Source organism: Motacilla alba, chromosome 19, assembly GCF_015832195.1.
Source record: "Motacilla alba alba isolate MOTALB_02 chromosome 19, Motacilla_alba_V1.0_pri, whole genome shotgun sequence".
In the NCBI taxonomy this organism is placed as follows: Eukaryota; Metazoa; Chordata; class Aves; order Passeriformes; family Motacillidae; genus Motacilla; species Motacilla alba.
In genome coordinates this window covers 4,895,476-4,920,555 of record NC_052034.1, presented here as the reverse complement: position 1 = coordinate 4,920,555, position 25,080 = coordinate 4,895,476, and the positions used below count along the sequence as shown (strand labels likewise).

General features: G+C 44.5%; 1 protein-coding gene across 1 annotated transcript; it reads right to left on the bottom strand.

Annotated features, from left to right (window-relative positions):
* Positions 1-99: 99 nt before the first annotated feature.
* PITPNA (phosphatidylinositol transfer protein alpha) lies at positions 100-24,730 on the bottom strand. The gene is made up of 12 exons (XM_038157716.1): positions 24,542-24,730; positions 19,637-19,667; positions 13,910-14,055; positions 13,295-13,386; positions 9,605-9,612; positions 8,576-8,650; positions 8,125-8,208; positions 7,143-7,220; positions 6,148-6,258; positions 4,740-4,862; positions 3,936-4,005; positions 100-2,885 (listed from the first exon to the last, which is right to left on the bottom strand). Exons 1-11 carry the CDS (start codon positions 24,559-24,561, stop codon positions 3,958-3,960), a joined length of 816 nt encoding a protein of 271 aa, XP_038013644.1. The 5' UTR covers positions 24,562-24,730; the 3' UTR covers positions 100-2,885; positions 3,936-3,957.
* Between the last annotated feature and the right edge of the window lie 350 nt (positions 24,731-25,080).

Genomic DNA, 25,080 nt, shown 5'->3' with positions numbered 1-25,080 from the left:
CTGGCGGCCCGGAGGACCCACAGCGGCCTCAGGATGACACCGAGAGCTCCCGCCCCGAAAAAAAAACCACCCCAAAACAAAGGAGGCGGAGGCGACAGGCTCTGTCTAGTATTTTATTAGATTTCGTTTCCAATATGCCTGTATTGGAAGATTTAGGAGACAAAAAAGGCACAAACTCACATTTAAAGAAACGACGAGATCATCTAACCCATTCTACAAAGTGTGTGTGTGTCGCCAAAGGAAAGAGCGCGGAGAGCCCGGCGGGACGCGGCGGGAGGCCCAGCGGCATGAACCCAGAGGGCTGCGGGGTGTGAGGGGCGAGCGGCCCTGTCAGCAAACCAGCCTGAGGCAGGCTGGGCCGAGGGGCTGCCCCTGGAGCCCCAGAGCCTCGCCGGTGGATGGGAGCGGATCCCAGAGCATCCAGCCCCTCCGGATGGAGCCGATCCCGCCGGGAGCCGGCGGCTCCGGGGGTTCTGCCAAAGCTGATGGAAGATACGGCACGGGAACGCTGCGTGATCTTTGCTATGCTCGCTAGCAGGAACCAAGCGTCGAGACTGAAGGGTCTTTACAGGATTTGTCTATCCAAAGGCTGAGGGATGCTTTCACTTAGGATCAAATCGGGAGGACAGAAAACAAAGGGCAGGGAGCAGAGGGGGAGTATTCAGGCCGAAGGTCCTGCAGTTTCCCCCTCCCTCCCTCCAAGTTTTTCCACTAATCAGGAAAGCTTTGTGTAAAAGCTCTTACTCTGAAATCAGAGGATCAAAAAAGGATTGCAATGGTGGAATGTTACAATCTGCTTCCACGGCGATTAGTGTCATCAGATGGAAAAAGCCTCTTGGATAACACAAATTGAAAGAACAAGTGTGCTATGTGTATTCTCAGGTTGCCCTCAAGTGTAAGAATCCCTCAAAACGTAACCAACAAACACGAACAGAAGTCAGTGCATAAATTCTCTGTTAAAAATACTCCAAACTGAAAGAACTCTAACTGGGGCCTACACTCCTAGAATACTTCTGGAACAGCTATACAACATGTCATGAAACATCCTGGTCCCAAATAGCCTCAAAGATTAAAATTTAGTTTCTTTATCTATTTTACAATAAACTTGTTTTACTTCTGCCTGGTGAGATTGCTAAAACACCTCCAACCCCACCCCAACCCCGCAGAACCGTCTGAGGTCACTGAGAAGAGCCTGCCAGAGTTACTGGTACAATTCAGAGCTTATTGCACTTAGACATGAGTAAGGCAAAAATAACAAACTAAAAATAAAGGGATAAACTGCCCCCTCCCCAGAAACCAATGCCATCCTCTCCCTCCAGAGCATTCCCATCTTCCCTCACACTGAAAACAGCTCTGATCCCAGCACAGCCTTGTTCAGCAGGGCATGGGATCATTTCAGGATCTCCTGCTTGCAGGAGTGGGAAGGGCTGGAGGAGTCAGAGTGTTACAGAATGCTAAAAAGACTCCTCAAAAGTGGTGATACACCCACAACTGTTTGGCATGCAGGGTTTCATGTTAGTGCTGCCAAACACAGGAGTGGAAAATAAAGTTATTACTACTAGGGGAGGGAAAAAAATCAAACATTGGGCCTTAGGGATAAGCAAATAAGGATTTTTTTTCCTCATATGTATTGAAGAAAGCAGCATTTCCTTGATTCTGTTCTGCTGAGTTGATTGTCTAAAGCTGATATCAATGTAAGGATAGTTACAGTAAGTATTTGAGTTCATTAAATAATGAGAGCTCTTTACATGAACAGTATCCTCTATGATTTATAATAACCAACAGATATCCTAGCAAACTGCAGGACTTTAGAAGTTGCTTTTTTTTTACAGCACAAAAGGAGATATTTTAGTCAGTCTTGCAATGGGAAGAATATTATTGCTGAGCAGAACCACCGCCCCAGGCACCTGGATGTAACCAGATGCCAACACCTCTCTTGCACACCAGCCTTTGCAACATCCCAATTTGTCCAGGGAGAATCACATTGTTATTATTACTCAAAACCATTCCAGCTTTGTAAGTTAGGGGAAGTCTTAATAAATAAAGAACCAGGAAGTTGCAACATGTGTCAAGAAAGATTCTGTAAGACTGACACACACAGCTGGAGGACAACAGAGCTACAAGGGCCAGAGAGACCCCGAAAATGGAAAATCAACAGGTAAGTGCTGAACGCCCCAGCACAGGGCCTGACTGCAGCTTCTGGGCAGTCTTCAATTCATGTTTGTTAAGACAGAACAAAGTAATGCCCTGCAGAAGCCACAAATCCCAACTCATCACTAACCAAGAACTCTCTGGCTGCTCTTCATTCTGCACTCAGGTTACCTGCCATTAAATATCTCCCTCTGGGAGCAAGGGTGAGAGCAGAACATTTCATGGAAGAGTTTTGCACTTTTACATATGGACTATTTCCCTCTCCAAACAGACATTCAAAGAACAGTGAAGGGCTGGGCAGAAACAAAGGTGGCAGTTTATCCCACTTGGAAAAAAAAAACCAAAACAAAAACAAAAACAAAACAAAAAAAATTCTAAGTCACCACATCACAAGACTATTTGAGCTAAAAATGTCACTTGGAAATCAAACAGGGCCACATGGAAATTGGTCTGAACACAATGAAAAAAAGAGGAGGGAGGAGTTGTAAATACAGCGATCTCTAAGTCACACGGCCCCGAGGAGGAGGAGGAGGAAGCTCCTCGGGATGCACGTGCTAACATTGGAGTGCTTAGTACCAGACTGTCTATTTGCTCACAATATTAAGGGGCATCTAGAATTAGCTATGGGAGGTTTAAAATCGCCTGCCAGTTGGACAGAGAAAGGCTTGATCCAGAGATGGTCCGTCAGTCAAGGGTGTGGATTCCCTGGGCCTTCCTGATGACTGTCTTGCAAACTGAAACAAAGAGACAACAGGGAAATGTTTCAGGATGGCTTTGGGAGAGCGGTGTGCCAAGGGAGGTGGCAGACAGCCTGGAGAGAGCAAATGTGAGTCACGCTGTCGCCAGGCAGACCACGCACGGTTACACTGCAGCACTGCTCCCAGGAAATGGGAGAGAGGAAAATCAACTGGTCGAAGCTGCATTCAAAAATTAAAATATTTCTATCAAAAGACACTCCCTCACCTCGTGTTCCCCACTTACCACCAAACAACCAGCAGATAACAGAGGGCAAACAGAATAACTAGCAAGTACTCCAGGAGGATGTGGTTCTGCCCCACCTCATTCCTTCCAAGGATAACTAGGATGGCATTTTACTGCCCTAATAACCTGTTCTTCCAAACGTAAATGGACAATCCCTTCTTTTTCCTTGCTTTCTTACCTCTCTAATACTAAACAACACAATTGTATATTTTGTATAACTATACAATACAATTCTTGCATTGTCTAAGAAAAATTTGGCAAAACCAGCCCCCAAAGTGACGACATATTTAACAGAATAGAAAGAAAACAAGTCAAAAGCTTTAAAATGGTCATTGCTGCTTCTCCTGCAACACCCAAGTGTTACTCCAAGCCTTGGCCCATTAGTAAATACTGCTAACCAGCAATGGAAAAAATCAATTCCTCACAAAATGCTTGGAATGCTCAATTTCCAACTGTATTCTACGTATTTGCATGGCTAACTTACTTTTTTTGAGACTGACAAAAGTTTCTCTGCAAGTCATGGGAAGTAACATATGCATTACAGGAATAACAGCAATAAACTACAGAATATTCTAACACATTTTTCTTACACTTTTCACTCACATTTTTCTTTCGAATAGTTCTGAAATGAGGCAGTAAACCCTGCTCATCAACCTGTCAGTGAAATGGCTTCACTATAAAAACAATCAATAGCACAGATTTGCCTGTCAGAAGCTATGAACAGGATCATTTCTCACACAAATGCTGGGGGTTTTAAACCAAATAGAGCAATACAGATTTTTGTCAAATCTCTTGATACCTACAGTGCACAAGGAAGGAGTCATATTAGTCATCTGCAGCCGACATTCCTTTCACTGGATCTTTTTCTCTCATCTGAAAGAGGAAAGAAGTGCTCAAGTACTGATTCTCACATGTGTTATCTCAAAATTTATCAGTATGGAACACCTCCTGTGTGTAAGACATCGATTGTATCTCAGCACCTCAAGTCAGTGATTGTGAAATGCACACGCAGGCATCATTTCTGGTTAAGCTGTGGGTTGGCAACAGATTTGGAACCATTATCCAAAGGGCAAGAGTGTACATGAAACTGCAACGAAATATCCTGAGGCATGAAGGGAGAGAAGGGTGCAAGGCAGGACACAAACCATAGAACAAGGTTCTCATTATTACCAAACTTGTGTTTCTCAGGGTAAGAATGCTGTTACATACCCCCACTACCTGCTTATGGTACTTAGAGCTAAAAAAACCTTTTACTCAACAGGTTTCTGGCAACTAATGAGGACAAAATCGACCATTCAGCTTTGAGTAAAAGCAAACAGAAGATATTGAGGCAGTAAATGAATCATTGCCACTCAGCCCCTCATTACCTGTGGTTCAATACATTTACTGGCTCAACAACAAACAGAAGGAGAATTCCATAATGATTAGGAGGAGATGCCAGCACGATGGACTCATGGCCAATCATTCAAAGCACACACACAGCATGACCTAAATAGCAGGAGCACAATTTACACCATGCCCTGACAATGCAGCAGCCTTTCCTCTCTGCTGTGCTGGAGAGAAGCAGTTTCTCACACAACCCACACCTGCCCTGCTTTGCCACTGACCTCATCCAGCTGTCTCTTGGTCTCCTCCTCCATCCTACGGATGTCCTCCATAGTCAGATCAACCCACTTATCAAGCCAGCAGAAGAGCTGCCGGTGGAAGTTTGTGAAGAGCCTCTTTTCTTGCTGCAAAAGGAGGAATAAAACACAAACCAGCTTAGTCACAGGGCAATTACCATGGAGCTCACAGCATTGTAACAATTTTCAGAGATGTGTAGAATCAGCTCCCTCGCCCACCTTTCCATCTAGCTGCCACAATTGGAAACTGGAGATAGCTAATTTTTATTCTTTTATCAGAATATCTAATCTAGAGCCTTGAATCCCCTGAGAAATGCCTTTTTTTTTTCCCCCTCAAAACCTAGACAGCAGTCTGCACACTGCACTGAAAGAATTAGTGAATTTCCTTTGATTTGACAGTATTGTTCTGACTGAATAAAGTACTCCAAGTTGGGTTTACCTGGAGCACGAAAGTTGGTCTGGAAGTGCAGAAAAAAGGAGAAACAGGTATTTTTTAAATCCTTAACTTGCTAGAAACTCGAAGTTAGGAAATGTAAAGGGCCAACATACACCTATCTTGTTTTTTTTTTCTTTTGAAGTGACCTAAAAAAATGCCTAAACTTGTCTTTCACAACTGGAAACCTTTCAGCAGAGGTGACTAATGTGCACAAGCTACTCCAGATTTGGAGCAATTTATTTCCATTTTTTAAGAGATAAGCTAGGCAAAATCATTCTATTAGACAGGGATACATAATGCCTCTTGGAAAGACCTCATTAAGGAAGGACACTTCAGTTTTACCAATTATGGTTTCATATCTCATCAAAAGCAGCTTGAATACTTTGATGCAAACCTGCAGATACTCATAATAGAAAGGGATTGAAGACACTGCATTATTCAGGGGTTTTGTTAGAGGTATTTGAAATCCTGCAGCACCATGGCCATTCCCCCTTGGAGCTGCTTTTAGATCGTATCACCAGAGAATTGCTTTTGCAGAAGCAGCTCTGTGGTTTATCAATATTAACCACTGAGAAGTCTCTGTGATCTGAAGGCACAGGAGTTTTATGAACACAGCACTGCCTGGAAAACCACACGCAACCATTCCCAGGTGTAGCATCCTGCTGCAGCTCATGGCTTATAGACTGTGCCGCCAAAAAAAGCTCTTTTCAAGACTCCATTTATGTTTTAATTTAATAAAGTTTCTCACCATCTGCTTATTTTTAACACAGGTTTTTCAAGCAGCAGACTAGGAGAGGAAAATGTCCTAGAGCTCCAGGACTTGTCAGAAAGAGCCTCAGCAGCAAACTGAATCCAGCTTTAACTGAGTGCAGAATTTCAGGCAGAGGCATTGCCTGTACAGCAGGTGGGTGATGAAATGTGCCCCATTCCCACATCTCTCCCCATCACAGAACTTACCTTCTGTATAAAGTTCTCCACTTTATTTTGCAGACCCCACCACTTGAACTTGACTGTTACCAGCTTGTAAGCACACATGTATGGACAATCTGACTGCTTCCCCAGGTCCTTCTGCAAAGACACAAAGATATTCACATTCAGCCTCCAGCCAAGTGTCTCCAGGAAAGCAGCTCCTTCAGCCCTAACTATGAAGTCTTCCCACAATTCCCCACAATCCTCTTGCATTGTTAAACCTTTCTTATATTTTATTGACAAGTTTTGTCACACCTTTGCTCACCCTTTTTCAAGGCATGATGAAACTAGACCCTGGTTTCCTTCACAGGTGGCTTTCCCTCCATTCTGAGAACAGACTATTCCTTCCTCTCCTCTGTTGTCCACTCTTCCTTCCATTAAAATTATGTCTTTCAGCATCTTCACTGTTATACCACGGCTACTTTGCTTCCTTAAAAGTCTCTTGATAAACTCCCTACCTAAAACATTTTGGAATTAGATTATATCATCTGAGTCATGATTATAAAGTCTTAAAGAAAACTCCACAAGGTTTCCTATTTCCCATTACAGGAGCCATAACCACTCTTCCCAAATGAATCACATCAACCTCAGCTTCTGCCAAGTTTGCCTGCTAGGAATCAGACCTGCACCACAGTAGCTCCCCAAATCCCACCCAGGATCCCTTGTAAAGACTGGTATTATATCAGCACTTGTAATGTCTTCAGATTCCAAAGATTTCAGTGAAAGGTTAAACACTGCTGGTCACCACTCAGCTATCTCAGACTTGAATTCTCTTGGGTGAACCCTTGGGCTGAGCACCAGACAGCTCTAGAGATTTCCTGGAACTCATTCTCTTTGTACCAAGCTCTTTTAATTTCTTTAAAAATCAGAACAGATTCAGGATTGAGGTCTGTATTTCCTTCTGCAGAAGGGATTCCAGTGTTTCTTTGGCTCCAAACCCCAGTGTCTGTCCTGATACAGTTCCTGAACTCATCTGTACAAACCTTCCAGTTGGGACCCAGAGGTCCACGTCCAGTCTTGACAGATTTAAACCTCGCTGGATCTTCTTCTGCCTTGTAATCCTATTGGACACACACAAAGATTAAACACAAACTATCCTACTGTTTTCCAGCTGTTCTTTCACACAAAGGATCGATTTTCCTGGCCCAAGACTAACCTCTGCCTTATCAAGAGCTACTCTTTTCAGACCTCAGCTTTAGGTCAGACACTCTCCAAGGAAATGTATCTCCCCACTGTGTTGTGTCCTAGGCCCATGAAGAAGTGGTAACAAACTGATATGACCTCTGTAAGGCTATCAGAAGTTCTGTAGGATATGTTTCCTGTAACCACGTTCTCTGGGAGCTAAACACTGCTGTTACAGGAAGCAGGTGTGCTAGCTAGGATTTTTCACAGCACTGTATCAGGGTGATGTTCACATGCTGCTCACTAGAAGAAAAGTATAGACAGACTCACAGTACTACCATGAAAATGGCATCAAATACTGTTGGAAAGTCAGGAAACTCAACCAACATTCCATTTTTACACAGTTGATTTTTCTTCCCAGTAAAGAAACACCCTTTTCTTTCTCACAGTAACTGGAGTGGTTCTTAGAACCAAGTACTGGCTACATCATTTCCAGATACACTTGTGAAGCCATGGGTCAGTATCAAAAAGAGGGAAGTTTAGGAGAGGTCCTGTATGGAAAGGGGAGTGCCATTTCCTGCTATTCAAACACTTCAGTCAGCTGCACTGCTGGAGAAATACTGTTACATGCACAGGCAATACATTTTACAGGCAGTGCTGACACAGTTTTTAAAAGTTTTTCCTCTGGCTTGCATGAGCAGTTTTAAAGAACACTTTTCCTCCTCTGTCCATCCTCCCACTTGTGCTGCTGCCTGTGACCATCCCTGGAAGCACAGTTTGTCCATGATCCCCCCTTTTAGCACAAGGCCTGCCCCCCCAGGAGCTGTTACCCACCTACCATACCTTGGGGAGTACTTGGCTCCGATCAGCAATGTCTATATAAATGGCTTCTACACTCTTCCATACCTCTGGCTCCAGCTTATGCACCTGCAGGGAAACAACATCACCCAAGGAGCTGCTTCAGTGACAGAACACTCCCAGCCTAAGAAAATATAAAACCAGATGGAAATGCAGACACCCAGTGCTCCCCTTCCCACCCACAGGGAGGTAAACACACAGTGGGAGAGTTTCTGAAGCAGCAAAGGTGCTCACACAGAACAAGTGTTTGGAGGTCAATTTTATTCAGTTCGTGTGAGAAGCCAAGAGAAGGGAGTCTGTCTTGGTAGTGAGACAAACATTTGAAATGCAGGAACAGAGTGAACAGACAGCTCCACACAGCACTTCTCTAACCCAGCACAGAAAGCAGCACTGTGACATTAAAGGGATGAGTAAAACACATGACACAAGTACTCACATTCTCTTGTGTTCCAAGATCTGATTTATGCCAGGTTTCAATTTTGATCAGGAAGTCATCCTTCATATACTCATTCTGTCATCAAAATAAAGCTTCTTGTTATTCTAGGATATATAATTATATAAGACAAATACATAATTTGTCTTCTTATTACACAGATAAGCATTAGGAGAGTCAAAACTCAAAGAACTAATTCAAAGAATGAACTTTCCATTTGACTGGGGTCCAACTTGGAGAATTTCAGAATTATTTGTAACCAGATCATCACTTTCAGCAAAATTGATTGATCATTAATTACTTAGGATTAAATAAACCACAAGCTGTTCACGAAAAAAAAAACCCACCATAAATTCTATTGTTTAGTGAAACATTTGGAGTTTATAAACAGCTTTTTCTTGAAAGGACAATATCTGCCACTCTATTTAGAGTTTAGAAGGGGTAACATAAGTTAGCTAGGCAGAAACTGTCTTTCCACAGAGATCATTGATCTAGCACTGAGTACATATTTTGATGCAACTCTTCAAATTAATAACAATATTAAACGGATGTGCTGAGAGCTCTTGACACCGAAAGGGAAGGAACAAGAAGCACAGTTCTGCCAAGTAAGCAAAAAACTTTCCATTTCTCACTATTACTGTGAGTAGCAAAGGACTCCCAAAGGTAACCCTATCTTCCCTCAGGGGAGCAGAAACAAAAGAACAAGCCAGTGAAACACTCAGCATGTAGAAAAGAAATACCAAATTCAGAAGAGATTAATCAAGGGGACAGCATGGCAGGAGCTAACTGGCTTTGACTCAGTTTACCTAAGCAAGGGCTTGTTCCCATTTGTAAAGCTGAGCTTTGCTGGGCACAGGCAGATCTCTGTCCATGGTCACATGGATACACCACCCTTGGTAAGGGCAGTTAATCCACGTGATCTTACAATGACAAAAGCCAAAGTGCCTTTAGCTCAAGTTAAAGAGCTTCTTCTGCCCAGAACACTTCATTTCAGACATTATTCCACAGATTATCAGTAAAAGCAATACTTACTGTAATAACTGGTCCAAGAAATCAACACATGGAAAGAAAGAGACACAGTACTTTAGTGAGGAAAGACTGTACAGCAACCACTGCCCTCCTCCCACTCTCAGCCAAATAGGGACAGCTCCAGCTTCCCAGGTACCTCTGAGGGAAAAGACATGGAAGTTGATAAAACCCAGTTAACTTCACCCCCTTCTCCTCTGGAAATTCTCAGAGAAACCCAGAGGAGCAGCAATTAATTATGCACTGCCACTTGTGCTCCCTGGCCTGCAGCCAGCTGGATGAGAAGATGGAATAAGTATGTTCAGCTGACAGCATTTTACCAATCCTTTCTCAGCTTGCAGATAAGGAGCCTCTCCATAGTTCCAAAGGAAACCCATGCTGGATTTCAGGCCAGAGCAGCCCTGCCTGGAGTAACCAGACCCTCTGCATCTCTGCTGCTCGTGGTAACTGAGCTCCCTGGACACCAAGGCTCAATTATTCAACACAGAAAAGCAATTAAAGATCCTGTAACAGTCAGCATCTGCTCTACCTGAGCAATTCTACTCAAGCAGAAGGAAGTCTGAAGCTGGAGGTGAAGTTCTCTGGTCTGTTCTGAAGTCTAACATCACGGCTTGATTAAGAAGCAATTTGGTTTTAAAGGTATTGTAACAATTTTTGAGTTTCCAACCCAGCATCCTGCAGACAGTTACCATCCCAAATCACCTATCATGCACATCCAGCTGCCTTAATTACCCACTGCTGGGCTTGGACTGCTCCAAACCCCTAGCATGTGAAAATTGCTTTTTACAGCAATTTAACAGAAAGCCAATTATTCAGACTGGCATGTTGGGCTGCAGGGAGAGAACAAGAAAGCAGAGCTGAGGCTAATTTTTCAAAGGCTGAACTTCATCTCAAAGAACATTCCATTATTTCTGCAAGAAGGAAGTGGGGTTTCTTTCCTGCTAGTCCAACTAAATACTGAATAAACCAGCAATAATTATAAACCAGGGCCTTCCCACTTTGCCATGGCTGTGTGCTGTGACTATGCAGCTGCCTCAAAACAGGTTCCTTCACCTCCTTAACTTCTCCCCTGTAGGGAAGACTCCTGGTTTGTAAAGAAACAAATTAATCTCTTCAGAAATGTCCACTGAAACTTCAATGCTCAGCTTGCTACAAATTAGGACTTGCTTCTTGAGGCATTACAGCAGCAACTCCTACACGTTTCAACTGCACTTATAACTTCTCAGTTTCTTGACATTTGGCCACAGGCCATGGTTACACTCGGAGTGGAACACACATCAAATTGCTTTTCTAAAAACATTTAAGCAACATTAATATTAAAGTCAGACTGCAGAGAAGAACGCTGCTCCCCTTGGCACCTGCCCACAGGTACAACTATTAGACAATCCTCACTTCATTTCTACTGCAGAAGTTCTGAAACCACACAATAACAACAACCTCACTCACAGTTTATGCTCTCAAAGGAACTAAGCAAGGCTTCCAGTCAAAGTACATAAAACCAACATATTACAGCACAAAGAAGTGTGCAGAACTGCAGAAAGTTATAAGCTAGGCATTTAAATTCCCTCAATCTCTAGTACTACTTTGATAATGGCCCATAAGATGTATATTAATTGAGCTTCTCAGAGGAGATAAAGGGAAATGGAAGAAGGATGCAGTCATATAAATTAAAAAAAAATACCACGAGGCACAATTAAGTAAAAGCACTGCTTTATGCCAGTTTAGAAGGCTCTGTGAAGAAGCCAGTTGTGCTCCAGGGACAGCACAGCAACTTCAGGCAGGAGGGCACAGGCAGGAGCACCAGCAGCTCCTACACTCAGGTTTAGTTCCTACTGGGACCCTGGCTCTTAAATTTCAGATTCTAGTGAGAGGGCTGAAAGCCTGGCTGCTCTAAGCCAGCACAGCATTTTCTGCTGCCCAAAGAGTCAGAGCAGGGCATCCAAGTCTCCCCACATCTGACCAAAACAGCCCAGTGCATCCAAAGGAAAATGGTCAAAAAAGGCAGCCCCACAACACATCCATGGGTACTCAGATCCATGGGTTCTCACATCCATGGGTCCTCTCTCACATCCATGGGTCCTCTCTCACATCCATGGGCTCTCACATCCATGAGTCCTCTCATCCATGGGTTCCCACATCCAAGGGTTCTCCCCTCCTGCCCAATCCCAGCCAAAGGAAGGTTTCAGCAACTCTTCCAAACTCTCTTGCTTCATGTCATGCTGGCAGATTCTCTAAACAGATTTATCAGCCTCCGCATCAAAACTGCCTTCTGCTCCAACCCCCACAACAAAGCACTTTTTATCTCATATTATGATGCTGTTTATTACACTTGAGGGGGTTTTTTGGCTTTGTTATCATTACCAGCATATTAAAATCTGAAATTTCTTTGATTGTGTTGAAAAGTCTTGTACTTGATTTTAGTGTCCCACTCTTCAGTGGAATTTTATTAGAGTGTAACTGAAAGATAAGCAGCTTAAGAATAACAAAATAAGTAACTCCATACCTTTGTTTCAGAAATTGGTGGAGAAGGAAAAGAGGAGGTGGAGGATACAGCCAGGCATTTAAATCAGCTCAGTGGGCTTAACATGGAAATAAACTAGACATTTACTAGCTAATTAAAGTAACATGCAGCAAGAAAACTGCACAAAGTTTAGAAGGGTTGTGAACAACTTCATTTCCACATCTTCTGTGAGACATTAAAAATTTATTCTAAAGTTGATGGCAGTATCTGAATTTTGTGTTTGAAATATCCATTCCACTAGACTGCTGCGTGTAATTTCACAGACTGAAGTAACACTATCCTCTCCCACTGCAGAGCTTTTTCCTTCTTTTAAAACACTTCATTTAAAATTCACTTAAGTAAATTGTCAGAAAAAAAGGGGGGGGTTTATATATTGAGTTTCAAGAACAGTTGGAATTTTTAAGTGTTTTGTTCCCATAGCAACTGTACCACTACCACCTAGCAGCAAATGTATCCTTCAGAGATACAAACAGCACAAAATGCTGCCAAAAACACTGCATGAGTTTGGAGGCAAAGTCAAATTTTCAGTTTACAGCAGTGAACACCAGAGAAGCTGTAGTGGTTAAACGCCGTGGCTGGTAACTTCAGTAAGTAAATACTAACCACTGCTGTGGAAAACAGGTTTGACATTATTCCAGCACTTTACACAGCTCCCAGAGCCTCAGCCCTGCCTTTACAGATGGATTCACTTCAACTGCAGCACTCTCTGTTCAACCCTCACTGCCCTCAGACCCTGCAAGTGAGCAAACACCCATCACTTAACACTTGTTCCCTTCACCTGCTAAGCAAGAGGCACCTGAGATCTGCCCTGCTCCCCTCTTGCATCTTCCACTTTTTCCCACCTGGCTGTGCCGCACTTGAGCACATAAAATCACCCCCCATGTACTTATTTCATCAGTGTTACACAGCTATTCCTTTAGGAAGACTAACAGGTATTTCTTGGTCTGCTCTTTCCCTCTCACAGAGGAAGGTCACTCATTAGCAGCACATCAGACAAAGGCAGTTCTTTTAACTCCTCAGCACTTTTCCTGACCACACAAAGGGAATCCAAGATTTGAGAGCTGAAACAGCTTCTCTTACTGGTTGCATCTTTCCTTATCCCCTCCCCTAACTTTTTTCCCCCTGCCCCCAGAAAACAAAAAGGGAGAATCCCGAGTCCTTCCTCAGGCACTCACCAGTTCTGCAGTAGGGATATGCATTCCATGCTTTTTCATGGATATTCAGAGCTCCTTCAGGGGCCAGCATTCTCACAAATGTTGGCACTTTGCTGCAGGAATTGGAAATAGGAAGAAAGGCATTGATAAGGACTACGTGGAATGAGAACTGAGACAGGCAGGACATCACCTGGAATGCAAACACTCGAGATCTGCACAGTTCTGGGATTGGTAGGACTCTCCCCAACCACATTATGATGTTCTCCAGAAGTGCTAAATCAGACATGTTAATATAAATCTTCTTTACATAATGAAAGATAAAACAAATGAAAAAAAAGAAAAAAAGAGGCTACAAGCAGGCTCAAATCTAGGAGATGTTTTGTTCTTTAGCCAAATTCAAGTATGAAAATACTGGGTGGCAGGATCAGACTTGCTTTGAGAAGCTCAAAGCCAGATTTTCCTGGGACAACAGCCACGTTCACAGGGGAGGGTGGGTGTCCCAGGGATGCTCACTACCAGGTGCTGTTATGCTCCTGCCTTCTGCATCTTTCAGCCTTTCCACAATCTGTGATTTGCAGCTGCTGCAACCCCTCTGGTTCCTCTTGCCCAGCTCTGGGAGTGAATTGGATCCCATACCTCTGTAAGTGGTAGATCTTGTGTGTGTACTGCCCACGCTCTCCATCCCTCTCGTAGGGTTCGTTCACCAGGACTTCCACTCCTTCACCTCCACCAGTTTCATTTTTGCTGGCTTCTGCCACAGAATACAGCTGCCCCACTTGATACTGGAGAAGTTAAAGACACATTATTACCATGGCTATAATTCAGCTGAAGTAATAACTTTGCCAGAAGAAGCCAAGGACAAATTTATTACCCGGGGAGAGGGCAGAGAAAAGGACATCCACTTGTATGGGCAGATAAGCAGCTCATTTAATTTCATTTGAGATAGAAAGCTCGAGTGGTAGTTAGGAGGAGAGGACTGCCAGTGAAACACTTACCTTTAACCCTTCAATCTCAAGCTCCAAACCAACACAGAATCAGGAGAAAGAAGGAAAGATGAAAGGAGTATCAGAGTAAGAAAACACAGATGACCTCAGGGATACTGGAGCAAAATTCATTGGGTTTCACTCTTTTTGAGTGACACATAGGTGTCCCCATAGAACTGAGAAGAAGGCACTGCCAGTCCTGAATCAATAAGCAGACAGTGCTGCATCCAGAAGAGTCCCAAAGAAAGTCATATCAAGCTTTTTTACAAAATGCAGGGAAGGGAGTGAAAAACTTCATAAGGGAGACAGAAGATAAAGGGTACTTGCACCACCTGATTTAAGTGCTCCAAGAAACAAACTTGTTAAATGGGCACTGCTTAGGAGCCCTGAGGGTCAAGGATGAGCATCTCCCACATGCAGTTCAAACAACTGAGTATGAAGCATGAAGAGGGTATTTTCACTCTGAAAACTTTTATCTAATGAAATAAGTGAGCCAGTGTCCCAAATGACCAGTTGATCTATGCTGTCACTGCTCCCACTCTTATTTTTCCTATTATCTTTGGTTTGGGTTGTGTTGTTTTTCCTCTGTATCACACTTCCTCTTAGCCACAAGCTTAAACCACTACCAGGGAGAGCACAGAATTTCAACATACAGTAAAATTCTTACCCTAAAATAATTTCTTGGAGTCTTACAGACGTGCATTTGGCAGCATTATTTCCCAGAAATCACTTAAAGTAATTGATACTACACAGTTTCTTTCATAAGAGGCATTCACAAATGTTTCCCAGAGCAGAACAGAGGAAAAACCAAAAATAAACAAAAGAGAACATTCCTCTGCAGAAGATGTAAAGATTAATACACTCTTGCCTCTTGTAGCTGAAAAAGGGGATGCAGACCTCAAAAGAAGCACGATCAAATGAAGAAAATTCACACAGGCCTCTGAGGCAAAGGCAGATGAGCAAAGTTTGAGGATAAAGAAGCTAAACCACTAACTTAAAAGGAAGAGTTCTAACTTAGTGGAGTTAAGTCTTCAGAACTTTAAAGTGAGCAAAACAGCAACTGTTGCCAAAGGCAACAGTACAGGGATGCAATCTGAAAGGGTAAACCACAAAGTGTTTGGCACCAGAAGTGCAAGGATAAAAAAAAAAAAAAAATCAAGCACCAAAAGCTCCTAAAAATTCCATAACATAATTACAAAGCAATGCAACACTGTTCAGGCCATCTTCCTTTTCCACAGCATAAGGCTCTGCATCAGAAACAGGAATAGCACTTCTGAAAGCCAGCCTGGAAAAGTGGAATACTGCTCAGAGCTGAGAACCCAGAAATACTTCACTGGGCTGGAACATCTTCTGCAACGAAGGAAGATTTGTACAGTCGTTAAATTTTGTTGTCACAGCATCCAAAATAACAACAGTACCCAAAGCTCTCTGGCATTTTGTGCCATCTGGCGCCAACAAAGGCCTGCTGGAAAAGGAGATGGAAGTCAGAGTAACAAGGCTAGGTGTCCTGGCCTCAGCTCATGTGGGGCAGAAGAAAAACCAGACCATTTCCAAGCGAAGAGCAGCAGCTCTGGATCTCTCCAGAAGGTCCTGGCCCAGGCTGCATGAGCAGCCCTCACTCGGCTGGACAGTTCCTGCACTGTCACAGCAGGTTGGGTTTCAGTCTGGATTTTGGGCTGCAATACAAGTCTCTGACTTGTGACATTTCATACACCACACTGCTTTCCTCATGACTCCCTACATATGACCCTCACAAAGAGAACACTCCCCTCCCTCCAGAGGAGCAAAACATGAGAGTTGTGAAACCTTAGGAGCAAAGTTGCTTGAGCAGAGTAAGAGCCACACAAATACTCATAGAACAGAGTTTATTATGAGTTTGCTAAGTACAGGATTACAGGGGAGGACTGAATGGCTTTGACTGCTTTGCAGCAAGTCCCAGGACAGAGCTCCAGGAGCACCAACTAATTCCTCTTAGTAACAGCCTCTTATTCATTCCTTCTCCCTTTCAAATACTTGGGTCAAAGTTAAGACATTAAGAAGATAAACCCTTTGGTTTAACATCTTCACCATTTAAACGTCCCTGTTATTTCTGAGCCTTTAATCACATTGATAAGAGCCCAAATTGATAAAGGTCCAAATAAAACTGTCCCAATGAGCAAATCCCACATCATTCTGCAAAGATAAACAGTGAGAAAGATTTTTGCTCTAGGAATCTGGACTCCAGATAGACCTGAGAGCACCAAAAAACTCCTCTTCTCTTCTGCAGGAAGTCATCCCTCTTTGTCTGTGCCAAACACTTCTTACAGAGCTGAGAGAATATCTTCATTGCACCAAATTTCCTCCAGCAGGCCTGATCTCAACACAACCATCTTCAAGAGCAGTTGTTTTCCTGAAAGCTGCTTTGAATGCAATTAATAAGATCCCAGTGTGTTTGGCAAGCTCCTTGCCATGTGAAAGGAACAAAGAGGCAGCACAGAATGTGTACACACAGCTCTAATCCATACCAGCACTTCAGTGGCAGCTGGCACGGACACCCACACGAGTCCACGCTCCCCAAGCTGGCACCTGATGCTGGTCAGGGAACGGGAGCAAAGCCTGGCACCCAACACCCAACAAGGAGATTCCCTTTGCTCCCCACAGAGGCACAGGGGATGAACCAACACAGCAGGGCAGCTTGCAGCCCGCACTTGAGCAGGATTGTGTTTTGGCAGGGTTTCCATGTAGAAGACAGACTGCTACAGTCTAACTCCTACATGCCAGCTCTTGAATTTTAGTCATCACCAGGGCTTCTCTTGCACTGTTTGGTTCCCAGCTTGGCCAGCTCAGCAGCACTGAGCTCTGTGTTGATTAAGTCACAGCACCCCAGTGCCTTCCTGATCACCAGTTTTCTCTTGAATTCCATACTATTGGTTAAGATCCATTTGCAAAGGGTGGAGACTGAACACAGAATCCCTGGTATATCACAGAACCTCACAAAAGACTCCCTCAGCCCTTTCATGATGTCTCAAAGTTACAAATAATTTCATTCCCTATCTTACACATTGGCATCAGATGCACCAATTTGCACACAGAAGGTGGGAACTCAAGCCTTTTGAGCAAAAATCAACCTTATGAAAATGAAATCAGAAGTCGTCCTGCTAACCAGAGATGCTTCATGAGCAGCTACACAGTCAGGAGCAATAACAAGTCTCCAGAGCTCTATTTAAGGGTTTTGTACACAAGGAAATCCTTGAAAGCAATGAAGGTTTAACAGCTGGTTTGTAGAACAGCAGTGCAGTGACCAAGTGATGCACAGATGTGTCAGCATCTTTGCACACAGGAAGGGGGATGAGGCAATAAACAGCAGCAGTCATCCTCTGAGTCAACACTGGAAATAACCTTTTTTCTTAAGCACACCCAGTTACACAGGCAAAACTAAGTGAACTTAGAACTGCTCAGGGAATTGGCTCCTGAAATCTGCCCTATCACAGGAAAAACACCAGACCTTGGAAGGAGACATTACTCATGGGACACGGTGACAATGTGCAAGTTTGGGGAGAAATTTGATTTGGTCAGGTTGGGGGTTTCTCCACAAGGCAAGCACAGGGCCCAGAGTAGAGCAATACATGTCCTGAAGCAGATAATCCCAGAGCACCCACACAAGGAGTTTGCCAGAGACTGGCAGATTTATCCACAGCCCAAAGCCTCGGTTTTCCACACAGGCACTTTACACACAAGGCTTTGAACAGCCAGGGAGGGACAAGAGCACAGCCAGGGACTCACTTTAACTGGATGAAGGCTAATCCCAGTATCAGAGAACTTAGGAAAACCCTGTGTTGGGTTCCATCCAGTCTAACCCTTCCAAGAAACAATCTGTATGCTGATGCTTTGACTTTCTATTTACACAGCCTGACACCAAGGAGCCGTATCACTACGAGGCAGGGTTCCTGTTATTCAGGAAGGTCCTTTCTGTCCATTGAGCTCTAGCAACTTGCCATTTACCCACAGCTTTCTCAAACCTGCAAGTTTGCATCCTTTGCTTACTTGATAAAGCTGATCATGTTACTCCTTCCTTTGTCAAGCTCTCACTCTTGTGAGTGGTGCTCAGGCACAATAAAAGATCCAAACTTCCCTACTCTCATACTTCAGTCTGACTTCTGTTAAAGCTGCTGGAAAGAGATTCGTGCAGAAAGCATAAAAGCCACAGGTAGGGAGCAAGCAACAGACAGAACTTCTGGCATTCACAGCCTTGTTCTTGCACTAACACGGAGCACAGATCCAAACCCACTCTCTGATCAGAGTTCTGGGCTTTCTGTCAGCATCTGATACCTGTCACTGAGCCACAGGAACAAGAAACTCAGCTTAAACACTGCTTGTGTTTTACTAGCCAGTCTGATGGCTGCAGGAATGCACTGCATGAAGTTCCAAACTGTGTTCTGTCAAAAGAGTGAGAGTTATAAAAGGGATGTGCTTAAAAAAGTGCTGCCATGAGCCAGCCCACCACTGTCTACGCCACAGTAGCTGCTATATTCAGAGGAAAGAAAAATGAACAAGAGTGCTGTTATCACAGCTCTCCCTAAGAGTTAGAACAAGGCCTTGATCAGAGTTCACAAACCCAAGGCTTACAGCCAAGGATCACAAGATAAAACTAAAACTAAAACACATCCAGAAGAAGGAATCTGCTACGGAAGTGCTACAGACTCAGTCATTTCAATTTCTACCTTGTTAGTATAATAAAAAATTCAAAACACTTGTATGGTTACGTTCTCCTCAAGAGTGATGTTCAATGCAGGAAAGAGGAAAGAAAGGCAAGCTGAAAACCAGAGGAAACAGGAGGGAAACAGCCACTGAGTCTGCACAGCTATTCCATGGGTGGTTTGGTGATGAAAATCACCCTGTCCAATAGAAACTACATCTCTTCTCCCAGTTCAGCTTTATCTAAACAAAAAGAAAGTTTGCTGTATGTAAGAGCTAAATAGCACAGATCCTAAAAAGTCCTTTTGCTATTTGAGCCTCCTAAGCAATTCTTGATCTTTGCCTAAGAGTTTAAAACAAAAGAGCTCCAGCAAAACACAGTTTAAAAGGTGACTTAAATCTGTACTAAAGCTTCCCCTTCATGTTAAAAAAACAGAAAAGAACAATAGTGCTAATGAAAAGGAAACTGCACTTGAAAACAGCCTGACAACTCAAGATTTATAATCAGCATATCTGAAAGTATTTTGTAAGAGAGATGATTGGCACCCTCAGACTTAAAACAATTATTTGGTCCAAAATGATGGAGAATGAGTACCAGCTCACAGGGGCTCCTGAAGACAGCTTGCATTTTCCAGTTTTTGTTCATGCTTTGATCACAGGTTTATTTACAGTCCTAAAGCAAGGAAGCAAGAAGCAAAGAACTTACCTCCTCCACAGACACGGGCAGGATAACGCGGCTGGAAGGGAAACAGAGACAGAAATTAGCAAATATCCCTGCAGCCCCAAAACTCCCACATTGCTCACAGCAATGGCTGCACAGCCCTCCTCTCCCCCCAGAATCCCAGCATCCACCCAGCACTCCTTAGGCCAAAGACTATTTATGTAACAACCTCAAAGAGAACCAATACATGATGGAGCATAATTGCAACCCTCTCTTAAAACTCTGTAATTCAACTGGTGATCCCTCACTGGCCTACAAACCCACACAGCATCCACACAGCAGTGATCCCTCTCACTCCATCCTTCCAGCAATCCCATCTGACTCCTCATCAGGCTGCTGGGGAGGTTTCTGTGGGCCTCAGCAATTCTGCAGAGATCTGCAATAGCCACAAGGCACGGCACGATCTGCTCACATGTCCCAAAGCAGCTGCAAACAGCAGAGGAAAGGCTTTCTCAGAGCTCACTGCAAAGGAGGGTGCTGCCACTGCTTTAAATGAGTCTTTTTTTTTATTTTTGTGGTTTCCTGAATGCTTCTGAGAATCAACTGACTGGACAACACAGCCAAAACTGCCCGAAGTCACACAGATTTTTTGGAAAGGATCAATTGAAAGCTGACAGAAATACACGCTTGTTAAGGTCTTCTCCAAAACTGGATCTGTGGTTGATCTGCTTTCAGCAAGGATGATGTCAAACACCATCACGTTCGACAAGGAACCAAAGCACAGACAGACAGGAAATGGATATGGCTACCAAGGGCAGAAGAATTCCCAGTTCTTTGGGAATTAGTCTCAAAGGAACAAGGACACAATCAGGAAAAAAAGCCCTCTGTATTAATAAACTGATTATGAAAAAGCAATAGTGGTGAAAATAGATTTTTTTTTTTTTACACTTTACCAAAAGAACAAACTGCAATAGGGGCAAAAGATTACAGATTATGCAAGATTACTTGTGACAGCAACACTTTGTGCTGACTGCAAAGTACTGCAGAAAGAACTACTGAGAACTGCAAATGAAGTTCAGTGTCAATTAAAAAAAAAAGAATAATGCACTATAGGCACTCATTTTCACCAAACACGTGGGTTAATGAGCCCTAAGTCAGTTATTGCCAATATCTTGTGCCTTTATGGAAAAGCAGCAGGAAACATCAGCTCAGTGGCAGTTCAAAAGTAAATCCAATATTAGAAACTGGAACAGCACACAGACACACACACAAAAAAGACAATTATGGCACTAGAATCTCCCACATATCAACATCTTGAATATTGCCCACAGTCCTGGTCACCTTATCTCAAAGAGGATGCAGAACAAGTGAAGGAAGTTAAAAAAGATGATTGGAGATGGGAAAAAGCTTCTGTGTGAGAAGAAAGCAGTTAAGACTTGGCCTTTCAGCTTGGGAGAAAAACCAGCTAAAAGGCTCAGGGATGGAAGAGTTCTAGAGATCATAAATGATGCAAAAAAAAGTGAATGGAGAAGGAACAGTGACTGTTTTACAACAGAAAAATCATTAGGCAACAAATTTTAGACCAAGTCACGTGTGCTTCTTTACATCATGTTTACTGAAGACATGGCATTCCTGGCCAAACATAGGAAGTAAAAGGAATTTTTAAATGGGATTTGATCAATTAATGGAAATCCATGTGCCACTTGCTGGTAGGATGCAGTGAACTATAATTGTTTTTCTCACTGTTACATATTGTTTCCTGAAAATACCTGCTGAAAGGCAAGAGGGAAGAGGACCAACACCAGTGGGAGGATAAAAAAAAAGGAAAGGGATTTTCACAGGTAGACTTTGCCATCAAGCATGATGGTGGGTTAGTTAACTGGAAAAAAGTGCAATAAAAGAGGGGCTGGATGATAAAGTGAAAGACCAAGAAACAGGGAAGGAACAATTTCTTTGGAATGGAGTTAAAACATTTTTCTTCAGAGAACCTGGTGTAAAACATTGCTGTAAGCAAATGAAATTCCACTTAGGAAACTGGAAGACACTAAATCTGAATTGTTACCTTAGAGTTCAATGGAAAAACAGAAACACAAACAAGATCAGTGGTTTACAGCTTGCTCAGCCCAGCAAACCAGGAGAGTGGAGGTGAAAACCACTTACAGGTAGTCAAGAGATAAAGGAGGAGGAGGGAAGACTCCTCAAGAGGATCTTGAGGAAAAGCTTTGCAGGAGCAGCAATGGGAACAAAGGTTCCTAACTTTAGGAAAGAACTTGCTCAGTTTATGAGAAATTATGTGATGTGGACAGCCTGAAAATGGGGAGGAACATTCAAGATCCCTGTTAGATTAAAATCTGCCTCAAATGACAGCAAAGGGAAGTACAGCTGCAGGGAAGGTCAGTGGCACTATCGTCACTTCACAGGAAAGGGAAGTGAGTCTCCACACTCTGATTCTCCTCAAGGTCTTCCAAGGCAGTTTAAATCAAAGTAAGGACAGCAAGCAAGACTCCAGCCAGCATTTACAAACCCTGACACAAAAAAATGCAAACAAATGAACAAAATCCATGCAGCTTATCCGCAGATGGATGGATGGAAATGCAAGATTAGTCTGAAAGTCTGACAGGACGTCAAATGAAAGGGTTAAAGTCATCACTGCATAACATCAGGACAAGAAGCTGTAGAGAAATGATGATACAGACTTGTCTGATAATAAAATGTGAAATCAGGTTTTGTTCTATTGCTCTATTTCTGTATCGGCTCCTAAAATACTTCCAGGCACAATAAACCCCATCTGATTTACTAGGGAGAGTGTGACAAGGGGTCACAGAGATGGAAGAATAATCTGCTCAGATGAGATGAGGTTACAGATCATTTAGCTTTTACCACCCATGCTAGGAAGGCAGTAATGACCTGCATGCAACCAGAACTAACATAAGTAACAGCAAAGCACTTCAAAAGCCAGCTCACACCAAAAGGAGAGGTTTCAACATGTCTTAAACGACTGCTTCCTGGAACAGGAGATTTCATCAAAAACCATCTCGAAAAGGATGGAAATCGGGCACGTACAACATCAAGAATATTTAAATCTGAGCCAGTACAGTGACACAACTCAGAATGTGCAACTGTCAGAGCTGGCTGGGAATCTCAGAAAGTCAAAAACAAATGTTCATTTGGAAGGTCCAGTAGCAACCTTGACTGTCCTTAGAGCCACTAAGGGCAAAACAAAGGGAAGAAAAGAAACAGTATAATGGCAACGCTAAATAGGTTTAGTGACCCTTTTGAAAATACAAATGGAAACCTGTAAAAGGGAACCAATGTAGTAATTCTGGTCTTTTAACCTTTACTCTTAAGTTTATACTTCACACCCTGTTTCTGAAGCAAGCAGTGTGAAAAACCAGTGGGCATGCTGATATGGTGAGGTAAATAATGTCGAGTAAAACGCATTTTGGAAGTGACAGTCACGAAAATGAACTGCTCACAGTGTCAGAAATCTGATTCAAAGTACATATGTTCTCACCTTTCCAGCATAGCTCACTGATAATGAGCTTTACCGTGGCACAGGGCAAGGGATTGTGAGCAGAAGCATGAAAAAGATACACGACAACCCAGCCAAGGTGCTCTGAGAGGGAAAGCAGTAAATCCACAGGAAAACATCAACAAAACAGGTGTTGTAGAAGGAGCTAATTATCTTTTCATGCACCTGAAACTAAGCACTTAGGCCAGGTTTCTGCCTGCTGTCCAGTTTAACACTACAGAAGGTAATGGTGTTTTTGTGTTACAAAAAGCAGCTCTGCTGCTGCTCCTGAATTCCACACCCCAATTGTTTGGATAAAAATAGCAGGGGTTTAAGGATCGGGGGGGAAAAAAAAAGTTAATCAAGTTTAAAGGCAACTACAAGGATCAGTACAACCCTCAACGTAGTTTTAATATTTAAATCCACACCATGGTCCATAATCTTGCAAAGCGACTCCTGTAAGGAGGACACAGTCATGTAGGTAAATGTGTCTAAGAGAAGACCTGAAAACCCACTTTATCACTGGGATCACAGGTATCTTTTGGAAGGGGAGAAAGAAAAAATAAACAGAAAGCCTCTTCCATCAGCCGAAAGAAGTTTAAAATGATGGAATGCACTTAACTTGGGAATGCACTTGAGTTAACCTTAAGAACTCTGGAAAGAACTATGTGCAGAGTGCACACAGCTTTGAAGACACCCAGCCAAAGTGCACCGGTCCAAGAGTATATTCCACATTAGCAAGCACAAAGCTGCTGAACCAAGGACTGTGACAAGCAACGTGACTAATAGCTACACACCCTCATGTCCGGCCAGTTTTCCACCCCTTCATCCCCATCGCAGGGCAGGACAACCGCAGCAGCCTCAGGGTCAGTGAAGAACTCCAAGGTGAGGCTTCCACACACAAAAAAAAAATATTTTGGAGCTACCTCATTTCTGACATTCTCGGAGAGAATGGAGATGGGAGATAACACAGCTGAAGGCGGGAGGGGATCAAAGCCAGGCTTGACACTTGGCTCTGCCACAGCGAACAGGGGCAAGACGCCCCTGCCTCCCTCAGAGCTCCCACGGAAACCCCCGGGACTGAGCCGGCTCCGGCTCGGCCCGCGGCCCCCGGGCACCGGCGACACCCTCCCCGCTCAGCCGGTGCGGGGCCAGCCGCCCGCGGAGGCCGCGGGGGCACCGGCGGCACCCGCGGAGCCGCAGAGGGGCCGAGCGGAGCCGGTACCGCGGCCCCCGCCCCGCCGTGACCTTCATGCCGCCCCCACCGCCGCCGCGGCCCTCACGGCGCTCCCGCTCCCTCCCTCCCTCTCCGCGGCCGCAGTGCGGGGCAAGGCCGGGCCGCCCACCCGCGGCCGTCACCGCGCCAGGCGCCGGGCGCGGGCGGAGGTGACCGGAGGGGCTCAAGGGGGCCGGGATGGGGGAGAGCCCCCCGCACTCACTATTCCTTGATGAGCACCATGGCGGCGCCGCCGCGCGCCTCCCGCCCGGGCCAGCGCCGCTGAAGGTGACAGGAGGCGCGTCCCGGAGCCGCTGCGCGGGATGGACCGAGCCGAGCCGAGCCGAGCCGAGCCGAGCTGAGCCGAGCCGCGCCGCGCCGCACCGGGACGGGGGGGCCGGGCCGGCGGGGGGGCCGGGCCGGTTCGTCTCTGCGGCAACGGCTGCGTCACCTCCGCGCCGCGCGCGGGGCGGGGCGGGGCGGGGCCCGCGCGGCTCTTCCCGCCCCCCGGCCCCTCGGGCGGCGCGCGCCTCCCTCACGGGCTGTGCGGGCGCCGCCGCTGACGTTTGACACGAAAACGCCCGGGGTTCTGGGGTTTGGTGGGGTTTTTTTAGGTTCTCTCGTGACGTGTAAAGCGCGCGGTGCTGTTTCAGCTTCAAGGCTGGGCTTGCCGGAGCAGTGCCGCAGTCTTCCCAGCAGTGCCGCTGGCAGGGAACTCCTGGCAAGCCCTCAGGTTGTTCTGGATCAACTCGTTTTAAACTA

What these genes read in the sequence shown, in the direction of transcription:
- PITPNA (XM_038157716.1), bottom strand. Translation starts at nt 24,561, where the DNA reads ATGGTGCTCATCAAGGAATA. An exon ending in CTCTGGGTCCCAACTGGAAG is followed by an intron (nt 6,259 to 7,142) that starts GTTTGTACAGAT and finishes GTGTCTTTGCAG; the next exon opens with AAGGACCTGGGGAAGCAGTC. An exon ending in CCAAGAGACAGCTGGATGAG is followed by an intron (nt 4,006 to 4,739) that starts GTCAGTGGCAAA and finishes TTCCTCTTTCAG; the next exon opens with ATGAGAGAAAAAGATCCAGT.